Source organism: Ipomoea nil, unplaced genomic scaffold (assembly GCF_001879475.1).
Source record: "Ipomoea nil cultivar Tokyo-kokei standard unplaced genomic scaffold, Asagao_1.1 scaffold2694, whole genome shotgun sequence".
In the NCBI taxonomy this organism is placed as follows: domain Eukaryota; kingdom Viridiplantae; phylum Streptophyta; class Magnoliopsida; order Solanales; family Convolvulaceae; genus Ipomoea; species Ipomoea nil.
In genome coordinates this window covers 1,681,989-1,698,671 of record NW_017619122.1, presented here as the reverse complement: position 1 = coordinate 1,698,671, position 16,683 = coordinate 1,681,989, and the positions used below count along the sequence as shown (strand labels likewise).

The 16,683-nt window shown below is 36.4% G+C and overlaps 1 protein-coding gene and 2 pseudogenes across 1 annotated transcript; 2 read left to right on the top strand and 1 right to left on the bottom strand.

Moving 5' to 3' along the window:
* Nucleotides 1-708: 708 nt before the first annotated feature.
* LOC109155171 lies at nt 709-1,511 on the top strand (annotated as a pseudogene).
* Nucleotides 1,512-2,834: 1,323 nt separating this feature from the next.
* On the top strand, nt 2,835-3,313 carry LOC109155170. The gene is made up of 2 exons (XM_019302901.1): nt 2,835-3,120; nt 3,186-3,313. Exons 1-2 carry the CDS (start codon nt 2,835-2,837, stop codon nt 3,311-3,313), a joined length of 414 nt encoding a protein of 137 aa, XP_019158446.1.
* A 6,810-nt stretch (nt 3,314-10,123) lies between these two features.
* On the bottom strand, nt 10,124-15,658 carry LOC109155169 (annotated as a pseudogene).
* Nucleotides 15,659-16,683: the final 1,025 nt, after the last annotated feature.

Here is a 16,683-nt window from a genome sequence, read left to right as displayed (position 1 = left end):
AAGTTAATAATTTAATCTTTCCTACTGATTTCTATGTGCTAGATATGGAAAATAATGATCATTCTGCACCTATTCTGTTAGGAAGACCATTTTTAAAAACTGTAAAAAACAAAATTTGATATTCACAGTGGTACACTTACTATGGAATTTAATGGTAATGTTGTTACATTCAATATTTATGATGATATGAAATACTCTGGGGGTGATAACTCTTATTATTCTGTTGATATTATTGATTCATTGGTTGAAGAAGTTTTTGAATTTAATTGTGAAGATAAGTTAGAAGTTGTTATTTGTGAACACCTTGAAAAAGGAAATAATGAGTTTGCTCTGAGTGACAATTTACATGAAGTTATTGCTTCATTGAATCATTGTCCTAAATTGCACTAGCAAAATAATGTTTCTTATATGGTTTTACATGTCTCTATCATAAAGTTGTTACCATCTGTCCTGAGTTGAAACCTCTTCCCAAACACCTTAAATATGCTTTCTTAGGAGAAAATAAAACATTTCCAGTCATAATTTCAACTAAACTTTCTGCAATAGAAGAGGAAAAACTTGTCCGTGCTAAAAGAACACAAAACTGCCATTGGGTGGACAATTGCAGACATCAAAAGGATAAGTCCATCCACTTGCATGCACCAAATTCTTCTAGAGCAAGGAGCAGAACCATCCCGTCAACCGCAAAGAATGCTAAACCCGCCCATGATGGAAGTAGTCAAGGAAGAGGTCCTCAAACTCCTTGGAGCTTGGATAATCTATCCGATTTCAAACAGCAAATGGGTTAGCCCAACTCAAGTGGTTCCTAAGAAAACAGGGATTACAGTTGTCAGAAACTAAAATGATGAACTGGTCCCCACTCATATTCAAAATGGGTGGCGAGTTTGTATAGATTATAGGAAGTTGAATGCTGTTACAAGAAAAGATCACTTCCCTTTACCGTTTATTGACCAAATGCTAGAAAGGTTAGTCGGTCGCTCTTATTTTTGTTTCCTTGATGGTTATTCAGGTTATTTCCAAATTGCAATTGCTCTGGAAGACCAGGAAAAGATGACATTTACATGTCCCTTCGGCACTTTTGCATATCGACGCATGTCGTTTGGCCTCTGTAATGCCCCGGACACCTTTCAAAGGTGTATTGTTAGCATATTTTCTGATTATGTTGGCATATGATTGAAGTTTTCATGGATGATTTTACATTTTATGGTGACTCTTTTGATACCTGCTTACATAAGCTTTCACTTATTTTGAAAACATGCATAGAGAGTAATCTTGTGTTAAATTCTGAAAAATGTCATTTTATGGTTGATCAAGGTAATGTCTTGGGGCATGTTATTTCATCTTGTGGGATTGAGGTTGATAAAGCCATAGTTGATAATATAGAATCTCTTTCGTATCCTACTAATGTGCGGGAAGTCCGCTCTTTTCTTGGACATGCAGGTTTTTATCAAAGATTTCTCGAAAATAGCCCTACCTTTATGCAAACTGTTGCAGAACGAGACATCCTTTGAGTTTGACAAAGATTGTAAAGGAGCATTTGACGAATTGAAAGAGTTGTTGACGTCTGCGTCGATCATTCAACCACCTAACTGGAACTACCCATTTGAGATTATGTGTGATGCAAGTGATCACGCAGTAGGGGCTGTGTTGGGCCAAAAGATCGGGAAATTATCCCATGTTATCTATTATGCTTCTAGGACTTTAAATGATGCTCAGATGAACTATTCTACTACAGAAAAAAGAACTTTTAGCCATTGTTTTATTTGCTGGGCACCAAAGTTATAGTTTATTCTGACCATGCAGTTCTTCGCTACTTAATGAAAAAGCAGGAAGCCAAACCGAGATTGATAAGATGGATACTCCTCTTAAATGAGTTTGATGTGGAGATCAAAGATAAGAAGGGGTTAGAAAATCTTATGGCCAATCATTTGAGTCGGTTGGTACACATTGAACCCGAACCTCCACTGCGAGATGCATTCCCTGATGAGCACTTATTGGTTGCAACTATGGTGTTACCTTGGTATGCTAACATAGTCAACTTTTTGGTTGCTAACAAGTTACCTCTTGATTCCTCTAAGGCACAAAAAGATAAAATCAAGAGTAATGCCAAGTACTATGTATGGGATGAACCGTACCTCTGGAAACATTGTGCTGACCAAGTGGTAAGGCTGTGCGTACCTGATGGCGAAATTGCCTCAATCCTTGTCTTTTGTCAGTCTTATGCTTGTGGCGGCCACTTTGGTGCTAAAAGAACAGCAAGGAAAGTGTTGGAGTCTGGGTTTTATTGGCCAACTTTATTTAAAGATTCTTACTCATTTTGCAAGTGTTGTGATGCTTGCCAAAAGTCAGTTAATTTATCCCGGAGAAATGAAATGCCACAAACTCCGGTCCTATTTTGTGAGGTTTTTGATGTTTGGGGCATTGATTTTATGGGCTCATTTCCTGTATCTTTTGGTTTTGTCTATATTTTACTTTCTGTTGATTACGTTTCGAAGTGGGTGGAAGCTAAAGCCATCAGGACTGATAACTCTAAAGTTGTTGCAGATTTTATCAAATCTAACATCTTTTCCAGGTTTGGCATTCCAAGAGCTATAATAAGTGATCAGGGTACTCACTTTTGTAATCGCACCATCGAAACATTGCTTAAGAAGTACCATGTCACCCATAAGGTGCCAACTGCCTACCACCCGTAAACTAATGGGCAAGCAGAGGTGTCCAACCGAGAGGTAAAGTCAATCCTTCAGAAAATAGTCAATCCAAACAGGAAGGATTGGAGTTTGCGATTAGATGATGCATTGTGGGCGTATAGAACCGCATACAAAACACCTATTCGTATGTCCCCTTATCGCATTGTGTTTGGGAAAGCTTGTCACCTTCCTGTTCAGTTGGAGCACAAAGCCTATTGGGCTGTCAAGAGCTTTAATATGAACATTGATGAAAGTGGTCTACACCAAAAACTGCAACTTTCTGAGTTTGAGGAGATTCGCAATGAGGCCTACGAGAATTCAAGAATCTACAAAGAAAAGACAAAAGCATTCCATGACAAAATGCTTTTGAGAAAGGAATTTTCAATTGGAAAAAAAGTCCTACTCTTCCAATCACGTCTTCGGCTATTCCCAGGTAAGTTACGTTCTCGTTGGGTTGGTCCATTTATTATCACTAATATTTTTCCTCATGGCCAATAGAGATTCAAAGTTTACAGACTTCAAAGATATTCAAGGTTAATGGACATCAACTTAAACCTTACCATGAAGGGGCTCAAGTTGAATATATTGTTGACATACTTCTTGAAGATCCCAGCTATTTTGAATAATATGAACAACTAGAAGGGGAGTTTGTTCTATTCTCTTTTTCTTAATCTTTATGTTACATTTAATAACATTTTTCTGTGTTTTTATTAAACATTGGGGACAATGTTGATAATAAGTGTGGGGGAGGGGATTTATTTTTTGGTTGCTTATTATTTGTTTGCTTATGTCAAAATTTTCACAAATATTTTACTAGTATTTTATGCAAAATAAGTATTATTTTGAAAAATTATTCTATTTTTCCTTTCTTGGAGTTCATAACATGATTGAATTAATAGTTTGGCAAATTATGATTAGTTTGTTAGCATTTCCTGTTTGATATGTAGTGGCTATATGAAGTAAGCAATAAACCTGTGAGTGTTTTGAGTCATTGACTGACACTTCAGTCTTATTTTCTTCCTATTGTGTGATTTCTTCCATAATTTTGTCTATCTAGAACTTGCATTGATTCTCTTTTAAAGCTAATTAGACCATGCATGATTCAAGTGTGATTAAGGCCACTATTTGATTTTGAGCCTCACTAGCCAAACAACCGGTTTGTCCTATGATTTATTCTCCTTTGCTAACCACTTTGAGGTTTATGGCCATTCTTTTCTTTATTTTGAACCACATTACAAGCCTTTTATATCTAAAAATAATACCTTGACCCAGCTGAATAACTAGTGGAGCAAATTTTGAATTATTCTTGTGATCTACGTGAGTTTGTGAAGAATAAGTGTGGGGGAGACCATTTGTTTTGTTAATGTGATTGAGAGTGAGGTGGGTTGTATCTTCATTGTCAATTTGTTTTTTGTCTTCTACGAAAAAGAAAATGAAGGCAATTCATGTTTCCCAAAAAAAATAAAAAATAAATAAAAAAATAAATAAAAAAAAAAGAGAGAAAAGTTGCACAAATGAAATGGAAAAATGAATAACATATGTTTGAAAAAGAAAAATGTTGCAGAAAATTCTGAGAAAAATGAGAAAGAATCAGCAGTTTGTTCTGAGTCTAAAGTTACTTCTAAATAAATGAAGCAAAGTGAAATTCTGGTAATACTGAGGAAGAATTCTATACTTTTGAGAATGATAGTCATGTTAGAGCCTCAATAGGATGTGTTTTTGAATGGAAATTGAGGGGGTTGGATTATTTGTATTTATTTGCTCATCTAGTTTGAAAGCTTTTGTTTAAGCCACTTTCCTAAATATTCCCTATGTGACACCACGAAATCCAAATTCAATTAAGGGATTAATTGGGTAATTAACCCTATTTCAATTTGTAATTTAATTCCTTAAATTCCTGAAATTTAATAGTTGGGGACTAGTAATTGACTAGTCAACCCCAGAGTCAAAGTTGTACATTGAGCTTTGTAAGGAATTCCCTTGTTCCTTACACTTCCTTATGTTAGTAAGGGCATTCTTGACCTTTCACTTGTTGTTGGTAATGTAACCTAACCTAGTAGACCACCTTCCTTCTATCCTTACACTTTTCTAAAAATCTAGCTCCACCCCCTCTCTAAAAGGTGAGTAGCTTTTCTTCCAAGCCAAGTTGGAACCTTGCCAAAACTTCAAGAGTTGCTTCCAAGATTCAACCTTTCTTATATTTGGGCATCTAAGAGGGTAAGATCTAAGTTTATCTTGTGTTTTTGGTTCTATCTAAGGTACCTTTTCTTAAAGTTAGGATCTTTATGATCTTTTGGTTTGATCTTGAAGTGGGTTTGGAAGGTGAGCCTAGTGAGGAGCTTGTTGAGGTGTAAAGTGAAGTCTTTAGTCTACAAGAGGTAACCCATGCTCTACAAAATCTATTTTGCTTACCTATATGTGATTTCTTGGATTCTACATGTGTTTTGCTATGAAATGTGAGTGTTGATGCATGATCTTGTGAAAATGCATATCTAGAGCTTGTGTTTAGGGTTCTTGTGTGCCATTGCTTGGCATTTCCTTTTATTCAAGTCATTTTGTTGTATTTGGTGAGATTTGGCATGTTTTGGACTTGAATTTGAGTTTGGAGAAGAAAATCCGCGAAGTGTATTATTGTGGTACAGGGGTGTACCCGCTGGCGGAACGACGGGTAGAGGTCCAACCCGCTGCCCACCCGCGGGGTACACGGTGTGAAGGAGCCTGTACCCGCGGGCGGAACCGCGGTAGAGGTGTGGTGAGTTCTCTTCTTGTGACGTGTGTAGTCACAAGGGCATGTGTTGCCATCAGTCTTGTCTTTATCCTTGTGTTGTGGTATCCTTTGTGGTTTGGGATGTGTTCCCGTATCCTTGTTGAGAGTGTTGAGTCTTGTGTTGACTATTGCTCTTGGTTTTGTACTTATATACTTATGCATTCCGTTTCGAAAATGGCTTTACAACTTATATCTTATCTATGTATGTTATTTCACATGTATTGGTGGGTTACCAGCATTATTCGCTGACCGGGCGTCGTCCCATGTTTTATTGTGTTCTTTCAGGTGATGTCTAGACGAGTGCGAAGTCTAGTGCTTGCTAGTGTAGCTTCTCCCGCTTGTTTTGTGGCCTGTGTGCCAGTTTAGTTGTAAATTTTTGAGACTATGGATTAGTTGTAAACAATGCAGATATTGCCGTAGCGTTCATCCTTGTTGGTGAACGTGGCATAACACCCCATGACTTGGATTTATGCTTATCCAGTTATCTTTTAGTCTTCCATTGTGTTTGTTGTTTAGTTGTGTTATCTGCTTGTTTAAGGTTTCATATAGCTTGTTTTTAGGGGGTGTTACAGTTGGTATCAGAGCCTAGGTTTGAACCTAGGAAGGAGTTAAGTCTACACTTACTAAGTGGCTAAGTGTGGTTTGAGACCTTTAAGCGACCTTAAGAATCTAAGTGTTAGGCTTAGGACTCTAGGTTGCGCGGTGAGCTGAGTGTTGTTTTCTGTTCTTTGCTTGCTTGCTATCTTTTGGTAACCGTGTTGTTGTTGTAGAAGTTTGCGATTCCTCCTCGTCCCCGAGCTCGCATCCCGGAGACCCCAACAAACGAGCAGCTCGCTCAGAATCTTCACCAGTTGACGCAAACAATGCAGATGCTCAGTGAAGCCTTGCTGAACAACAACCACGTTGTGTCGCCTCCTCAACTTGCTTGGCACCGTGATATAGGTCGCTTGGTGTCGGGACATAGACCGCCCACCTTTGCGGGTGAAGAAGACCCGGTGGTCTTGGAGGAATGGTTAAGGGTGTTCGACAAGATCTTCACAGTTGTGGGCTGCCCCGAAGAGAGAAGAGTGGAACTGGTAACGTTCTACTTTTGCCATGAGGCGGATCTATGGTGGGTCCATGAGGGTCCGGCCTTCCTTGAAGAACCCGAGTTCGACTGGTCCGCGCTTAAGGACAGGATGCGCGAAAAGGTTTTACCCAGCGCATGTGCGAGCCGCCATGTTTGATGAGTTCCTTCACCTGCAGCAAGGATCCCTGTCTGTGGTCGAGTACCACAAGAAGTTTTTGGAGTTGGCGCGCTTTGCTCGGGTGCTTGTGCCTACGGAGCTTGCTATGGTTGAGAGATTCGTTGCTGGTCTGAACTATGAGGCACGAAAAGCGTTGACGGTGAGTAGGCCAAGTTCCCTTAAGGATGCGTATCTGAGTGCCGCGGATCTGTATCGTGTTCAGCAGCTTCAGAAAGGATCTTACGAGCTAGCCAGGAAGAGGGTGGAGAGCGGAGGTCCTTCTACCTTCAAGAAGCCACGACCGGGTTTTCAAGCCAAGAACGTGTCATCCTCATCTCAAGGACCTAATCGGATGGAGCTAAGGGATCAAGCTAAGTTTTTTCCGTGCCCAAGATGTGGGAAGGAGCATGCTGGCCAGAACTGCAGCGGCTTCGCGTTGCAATATTTTCGTTATGGAGATCGTGATCACAAGGTCGCGGAGTGTCCCCAGCAAGCTGGTCAGAGAGCGTTGCCACCACCCCCGAGAGTCGGAGGAGCTCAGGGAGGTAGTTCGGGTCGTGGAGCAGTTGGAGCTAGGCCACCAGGGAGGGTCTTCGTGATGGGGCGTTCGCAGCCAGAATCTGAGGGTTTGGTGGAGGAGGAGTTGGCAGGTAATTGATGAACAATTTAAATATAAATGTCCTCGCAAGTGCACGAGTCACTGTAGTAATAGGGTGCAAATAGCAAGGGTCGAACCCAAGAGGAATTGATAATATGCAATTTATAATCTTAAAGTTAATTAACTTAATTTTAACGTGCTAGAAACGAATATCAAGTATAAGAATCAATTCAATTGCAAAACAATTAAAATCAATGCTTCAAAAAGCTTAGAATTGAGTAATTAAAAAGCTAATCGGAATGAACAAGAAATTGCTACTGACGATTAAACAAAGCTTGAGTTAAAATGGAAAGTACTAATTACGAGTGCAGAACAGATAGCAACTTAATTTAATGACAAAAGATAAGGAACCAGATTAGTGTTGCTGCCAAGAATTATCTAAAACTAATTGAAATTCTTAATGGAGTACAAAGGCAATTCGATTATGCTTATAGAATGGCAGATTGATTAAACAAAAGCATATAAACTAAATGCAAAATAAATAAATTAAAACAAGAAAAGAGTATTTGTGATTAATAAGAAGAAAACCAGGTCAGAGTTGCGCACTGTGATAGCAAATGTAGTAAAGCTTAGAAATTTGGCATAAAAAACTAATAGTTAACTCTACCAGCATCATTATCAATGGTAATCTCAATTAATAACCGTACTTAAACCTTTAGCATTATAATTAGTAAAATACCTAGCATTAAGCATGGTAATGAACACATGGTAATTAGCATTATCACTTAAACAGTCTGTAACTAACAAATGAAAATAAAGACTTAACTTTGTTGCTACAATTACGAAACCAATTAAGGGGGGAAAATAAAGAAAGAAGGAAAATAAAGAAAGAACCAGTATATGGAATTGAATGCGCTCAAACTAAACTCCTTTTGCTGCCAACCAGAGTTCGCCGACCAGAATTGCGGCGAACCACTAGAAATCCCGAAATCTCCGAACGGCCGTTGGGTGAAGAGTTTTGGTGATCAGATTGGTGATGAAGAATGGTGATGATGACGAATGAATTTTGTGTAGGTCGGTGATCCCCTGGCTTCTTCGGAATTGCTTCTATTTATATTGTCTGGACTCAACGATTTCTTCCGATCTTCCGCTATTCATTCGGATCGCCGGAATAATTGATTTGCAAAATATGGTTTTGGTCTTCAAGGAGCTCTGCGCCTTTCTCTCATAGGAATTGACTAGCTAATACAATCTATCTATTAAATAATAATAATAATAATAATAATAATAATAATAATAATAATAATAATAATAATAATAATAATAATAATAATAATAATAATAATAATCTACAGGCAATAAACTATTAAACTGACAATTATATTATAATAATAAAACAAACTTAATAACCAAAAACAACCCTAAATTAAACAATATTAGTAAAGCTAAAAAAATATAAAATTAATAAATAAAATTGATATAAAATAAATAAATTATTGCAACTTAACTATTAAAGATTATTTAAAATAATAATAAAAATAATGTTTATCAAATCTCCCCACACTTATTTATTTGCTTGTCCTCAAGCAAAGATATTATTAAAAGAAAATATAAAGAAAATAAAAAAAATAAAAAAATAAAATCAAGTATTAGAACGAACTTTATCCAAATAGACTTTCAAATTTATTTGCCTCATCAATGCAAAATAAATGTCAACTCAAAGAATGCATAAAATAATTGACTAAAAATTAAAACCTTTAGCAGCTAAAATAGATATAAATTTTTGCTCGTGTGCTAATACCCCTTATATGAGCTATACAAAAACTCAATAGAAAAATATGAAAACTTCACAAAATACAACCCAAGCCAAATTCAGCAATATTCTATCATAGTGCAGGTGCAAAACGTGAAGGAAACAAGGACCAATGCATTTATTAAAAAATAAAACGCAATTGCTCGTCTCTTCCAAAGTTCACTCATTATTTTTCGATTTTGACTTTTTCCAAAGAGAATTTCCCAAAAACCTCGCCATTTTACGCCAGACTTGTTTGGGTTTTCAATTTTGTGTGTACTCATAAACCAGACCACAACACTTATTGATTTATTTATTATACATGTGTATAGGTGGCTGATTCAGCGGAGTAGAATCTCTTAAATTGTTGAAAACAGAATAAATAAAACACTCATTTATATTTTTTAAAAATATTCTTTTTATAATCTTTTCTTTTCACCTCACTTATGCCATACAGATGATCCTTGAACCAATACTACACCATAATTTATAGCACTCAAAAATTATTTAAGAATTTGAAAAAGTTAATACAAAGTGAAATCAAAATATAGATTATTAAAGAAATTGTATAGAACATATAAGTGTATTTGTGATTTTCATATTCTATTTATTTTTTTATTTTTTTGTTTTTTATTTGATTTTTTTTTTTGTTTTTGTTATTTTATTTTTTTTTGTTGTTGTTTTGATTTGACAAAGATATAAAATTAAAGAAATTAACAATTAGTCAAAAGCAATATACACACTAAGAATTGACAAATACATGCATTATTTTCATCATAGGCTATTCAAAAGGCTCATTGGGTAAAAGTTTAAGTTCATACTAATTTATTTTTAAAAGTAAAATAATCTTTTTTTTTTTAAACAGAATGATAACTATTCTATTTTTTTTTTTTTTTAAATAGGTTTGATAAATAACATGAAATGGAAATTCCCTCCCCACACTTATTTCAAACATTGTCCGCAATGTAGAGAACAACACTTATAAGAGGAACACAAACAACATGAAAATCAAGGAGATAGGGAAAGAGAATTGGGTTGCCTACCAATAGCGCTTTAGTTTTTGTCAGTAGCTAGACATGGGCATTCAGTGTCCTGCAATTCTACCCGTTCAAGAATCAGGGCGGAGGGTTCACCCTCAAGGTACTGCTTTAGTCTTTGCCCATTTACCTTAAATTTTTCACCTGTTTCTGGATTTTCAATCTCACATGCACCATGAGAAAACACCTCAGTACCACAAAAGGCCCTGTCCATCTAGATTTTAACTTACCTGGAAACAATCTCAAACGAGAATTAAATAGCAAAACTTTCATCCCAGGTTCAAAATTTTTTCTCAAAATAAACTTATCATGATAAACTTTAGTCCTCTCTTTATAGATTTTTGAGTTTTCATAGGCTTCATTCCTTATTTCATCTAATTCATTCAAATTCAATTTTCTTATTCCACCAGCCCTCTGCAAATCAAAATTTAGGAATTTAATAGCCCAATAGGCTTTGTGTTCTAACTCTATTGGCAAATGACAAGCCTTGCCAAATACTAACCTGTACGGGCTCATACCAATTGGGGTTTTGTAGGCTGTCCTATAAGCCCACAGCGCATCATTCAGCTTAATGGCCCAATCCTTCCGAGAAGGATTCACTGTTTTTTCCAAAATTCCCTTGATTTGTCTGTTACTCACCTCGACTTAGGCCAGAGGTTTGTGAATGGTACGGAGTAGCCACTTTATGAGTAATGCCATATTTTTTTAGAAGACCTGCAAAAAGTTTATTATAGAAGTGGAGTTAATACCATATGAGGTCCTCCGAGTATAGTGGTTTTGCCACGTTTAGTCATAAATTTTTAAATTGACCATTTGTGGTCCTTCAAGTTTCAAATTTAACCATTCGTGGTCCAAGTTGACAACCCATGGTCCTTAAACTATTAAATTTTAACCAACCATGGTCCTTTCAAGAGGACCATAGCTGGTTAAATTTCGAAACTTGAAGGACCATGAGTGGTTAACTTGGACCGCGAATGGTTAAATTTGAAAGTTGAAGGACTGCAGATGGTCAATTTGAAAGTTTAGGACTAAACGTGGCAAAACCACTATACTCAGAGGACCTCAGATGATATTAACTCTATAGAAGTGGGTACCTTCATCGCTAATAATAGCTCTGGGTGTCCCAAACCTGGCACAAATATCTTTCAAAAACTTCAAAACCACTTTACTGTCATTTGTCCTGGTAGCTACAGCCTCAACCCATTTGGACACATAATCAATCGCCACAAGAATGTAATTATAACCAAAAGACGTAGGAAAAGGTCCCATGAAATCAATACCCCAAACATCAAAGAGATCAACAACCAAAATATTCGAAAGGGGCATTTCATGATGCTTACTTATATTACCAGTCCTTTGGCACCTATCACACTTAACACAAAATTCAAATGCATCCTTGAACAAAGTGGGCCAATAAAAACCAGACTGCAAAACTTTTAATGCGGTTTTCTTCCCACTAAAATGTCCTCCGCAATTTAAAGTGTGACTGTGATTCAAAATATTTCGCTGTTCAAACTCAGGGATACATCTTCTAATTATTTGATCCGGACAAATTTTAAACAAGTAAGGTTCGTCCCAAAAGAAATGTTTTGCTTTGGAAAGAAAATGTTTTTTTCTTTGTGAATTTAAGCCTGGGTGAAATCGACCCGAGACTAAATAATTCACAATATCTGCATACCAAGGCTCTTTATTATGTAAGGAGAGCAACTGTTCACCCGGAAATCTGTCATTGATAGGAATATCAGAATTAGGACAGTTATTGGCTACTTCAGGTAAACGAGACAAATGGTCAGCTACCACATTCTCACACCCTTTTTTGTCCTTGATAGTTAAATCAAATTCTTGCAACAACAAAATCCATCTTATGAGTCTAGGTTTAGCATCTTTTTTAGCCAACAAATATTTTAGAGCAGCATGATCAGAATAAACAATTACCTTAGAACCAATCAAGTGCGAACGGAATTTTTCTAATGCAAAGACTATGGCCAACAACTCCTTTTCAGTAGTTGTATAGTTAATCTGAGCATTATCCAAAGTTCTACTTGCATAATGAATCATGTAAGGCATTTTATGAATTCTTTGTCCTAAAACAGCACCTATGGCATAATCAGATGCATCACACATTATTTCAAAAGGAAACTCCCAATTAGGTGCAGCAAGAATGGGAGCAGAAGTTAATTTTTCTTTCAAAAGGCTAAAAGCAAAAAAACATTCATCATCAAATTTGAAAACAACATCTTTTCCCAACAAGTTACATAAAGGCCTACAAATTTTTGAGAAATCTTTTATGAAGCGCCTGTAAAAACCTGCATGACCAAGAAAACTTCGCACTTCTTTCACAGATGTAGGGGGAGGTAATTTAGAAATAACTTCAATTTTAGCCTTATCTACCTCTACTCCCCTGTCAGAAATTATATGCCCCAAAACAATGCCCTATTTAACCATGAAATTACTTTTTTCCCAACTCAAGGTTAAGTTCATTTTAACACATCTTTCAAGCACAGAAGATAAATGAGCAAGACAATCATCAAAAGAATCACCGAACAGAGAAAAATCATCCATAAACACCTCAACATATCGTTCAATCATATCAGAAAATATTGACATCATACACCTTTGAAAAGTTGCTGGTGCATTCACAACCCAAATGACATTCTACGATAAGCAAACGTGCCAAAAGGGCATGTAAATGTCGTTTTTTCTTGATCTTCATGTGCAATAGGAATTTGAAAATAACCTTGAAAGCCATCAAGAAAACAATAAGCATGCCCAGCTAATCTTTTTAACATTTGGTCAATAAAGGGTAAAGGGAAATGATCTTTTTTAGTGGCGGCATTTAATTTTCTATAATCTATGCACATTCACCACCCCGTCACTGTTCTAGTTGGGATTAATTCATTTTTGTCATTAGTAACCACAGTAATCCCAGATTTTTTTGGCACTACATGAACTGGACTTACCCACTTACTATCTGAAATTGGATAAATAATACCTGAGTCAAGCAACTTTAGGACTTCTGCACGTACAACCTCCTTCATATTTGGATTCAACCTGCGTTGAGGTTGGCGGACAGGAGTTGCCCCTTCTTCAAGAAGGATCCGGTGCATACAAACCGTCGGACTTATTCCTTTAATATCGTCTACTGTCCAACCAATTGCACTTTTATATTTTTTTTAATACCACTAGTAGGCTTGTTTCTTGCTCATGTGAAAGGTTAGAAGCAATTATTACAGGAAGAGTATTATTTGGACCTAAGAAAGCATATTTTAAAGAATTAGGAAGGGGTTTCAGTTCAAGCTTGGGTGGAACTTCAGCTTCAATTGAAGGATAGAGTTTTTCCTTAATTTGCTCCAAACAGCCTGTAACTGAACCTCCTTCACCACTCCCCTCTTTTATTGCGCTTTGGTTGGATTCCACTTCATCAGCCTCAATCTCTTCGACCTTCAACAGATATTCATCTAGTAACTCAGCAGAAATTATTGAATCTAAAACATCTACAGCAAAGCAATGACTATTATCGTTTTCAGGCAATTTCATTGATTTCAGAATTGAAAATTCAACAGTTTCATCAAGAACAGTCATAGTTAATTTTCCATTTTGGACATCAATCATCGTTTTTGTTGTGGCCATGAATGGTCGGCCAAGCAAAATAGGCATGTCCTGCTCGTGATTACACTTTTTATTTATGTCTAAAACAACAAAATCATCAGGAAAGATTAATTTATCAACTTGGACCAAAACATCTTCTACAATGCCCCTAGGATATCTAACAGAGCGATCAGCAAGCTCGAGGGACATTGTAGTAGATTTCAATTTATATAGACCTAATTGCAAGTAGACAGAATATGGCATCAAGTTAATGTTGGCCCCTAAATCAAGCATTGCCTTTTCTTTCTTAGAATTCCCCACAGTAATAGTTATTATGAAACTACCGGGATCTTCTAATTTTGGGGTTAAGTCAGTTTGTAAAACAGCACTCACAGTTTTAGACATGAAAACTTTTTCATTATATGCATACCTACGCTTTCTGGTGTTTAGTTCTTTCAAAAACTTAGCATAAGCAGGCATATTTTTAATCATGTCTAACAAAGGCAAATTCACGTTCACTTTTGACAACAAATCATAAATTTCAGCAAATGATTTATCAAATTTTGAATTTTGCAATCTACCAGGAAATGGAACTGGGGGAACATAAGACTTAGGGGGCACATAAGGATTATCAGATTTATGCAGTTGGGGTTCATCCTTATTATTATCATCAACATGCAACTTTTCAACTATTTCAGCTGGTTTAGAAGTGGTATTTGCTTTCACACTTTTTTCAATAACTTTACCACTTCTTAAAACAGTCAAAACTTTAGCTTCTTCAGGTTGACTAGGTAACTTACCTGGCACATGGCCTTGCATAGCTTCTGCGAGTTGCCCCACTTGCACTGCCAATTTTCTTTAGGGAAACCTCATTTCTTGCAAGTGAAGCCTCATTTTGTTGGAACCGTTTCTCATCTGCCTCCGACCGTTTATTGCAAACCTGTATATAATTTTGCAATGTATCCTCCAAAGATGGTTTTTTTGGTTGAGGTGGAGCAATTGGTTGAAAATTATTTTGATTATTTCCCCAAGAAAAGTTAGGGTGATTCCTCCAACCCAGATTATAAGAGTTAGAATACGGGTCGTTTCTAGGCCTTTGATTAAAATTGTTCATCGCATTAGCCTGTTCGAAACTATCATTTTCTCCAATCATATATGCAGTACTTTGTTTCGTAGCCAGCATAGAACACAAGTTATTCATTTTTTCATCCATCGCAAACATTTGAATCTTCAAATCAGTAATTGAATTAACTTCATACATACCTGATGTCTGTCCCCTTACGCTTTTTTGTTGGGAATTCGCTCCTAGCATTTCATACAATACTAAGGTCTCCTCCGCAGTTTTTTCTCCCATGGCACCTCCAACAGCATTATCAACAATTGATTGGCTGGTTTGGGTCAAACCATCATAAAAGGTTTGATTTTGCAGCTCCAATGGGTAGCCATGGTGGGGGCATTGAATGAGCAATATTTTGAACCTTTCCCATGCCTCATGGAACGGTTTGCCTTCAGCTTGCGAGAAATTCGCAATTTTTCTCCATAATTCAGAAGTTTTAGCATGAGAATAAAACTTACCTATGAACTTATTGTAAACCTCCGGCCATGTCCGAAGGGATCCAGGTGTTAGAGACATGAACCATTGTTTTGCTGCATCTTTTAAAGTGTACGGGAAACACCTCTTCCTTAGTTCATCTTCTGGCAGGTCATTCAATGGAAAGTTTTGGACTACCCCGTAAAAATCCCGGACAAAGGTAAGGGCATCCTCGGTTGCTAAACCATGAAAAGATGGCAACTGATTGTAATGGATCGTTTTCAACTCATAATTCCTGGCTGCATTGGTAAGCACTATACAAGAAGGTGAAGTTACTACTTGGGGCCTACCAAAGTCTTTCATCAACCTAAGAACGGGCCTAGGGTTGGGAACGGGGTTAGGGTTGGGGTTGGGTGGAGGAAGTTCAGCCATGGTTGTGGTTGTTACTTGTGGTTCTAAAGGTAAACTATTTTTCTTTTTTCTATTGATGTGGTCGTCTAAAAGCAATAGTTCAGGGGTTAAAGAGAGGCGACCATGCATGAAATAAATAGATAAATGAATGAACAAATAAAATAGCAAAAACAAATATATTAATAAATTGACTAAATGAAATAAGCCAGCAAATAAAGAAACAAGATAATCAAGATAAGTAAAGCAAAAAGCAAATTAGAAATAGATGTTATAAGTCGTATTGAGCAAAGGAAAATAAATAAAATAAACAAAATGCACAATAAGAAAGACGAGGAAGAATATAGAAAATAAATTGCAAAATAAACAAGTCCCCGCCAACGGCGCCAAAAATTGATGAACAATTTAAATGTAAATGTCCTCGCAAGTGCACGAGTTACTGTAGTAATAGGGTGCAATAGCAAGGGTCGAACCCAAGAGGAATTGATAATATGCAATTTATAATCTTAAAGTTAATTAACTTAATTTTAACGTGCTAGAAACGAATATCAAATATAAGAATCAATTCAATTGCAAAACAATTAAAATCAATGCTTCAAAAAGCTTAGAATTGAGTAATTGAAAAGCTAATCAGGAATGAACAAGAAATTGCTATTGACAATTAATCAAAGCTTGAGTTAAAATGGAAAGTACTAATTACGAGTGCAGAACAGATAGCAACTTAATTTAATGACAAAAGATAAGGAACCAGATTAGTGTTACTGCCAAGAATTATCTAAAACTAATTGAAATTCTTAATGGAGTACAAAGGCAATTCGATTATGCTTATAGAATGGCAGATTGATTAAACAAAAGCATATAAACTAAATGCAAAATAAATAAATTAAAACAAGAAAAGAGTATTTGTGATTAATAAGAAGAAAACCGGGTCAGAGTTGCGCACTGTGATAGCAAATGTAGTAAAGCTTAGAAATTTGGCATAAAAAACTAATAGTTAACTCTACCAGCATCATTATCAATGGTAATCTCAATTAACAACCGTACTTAAA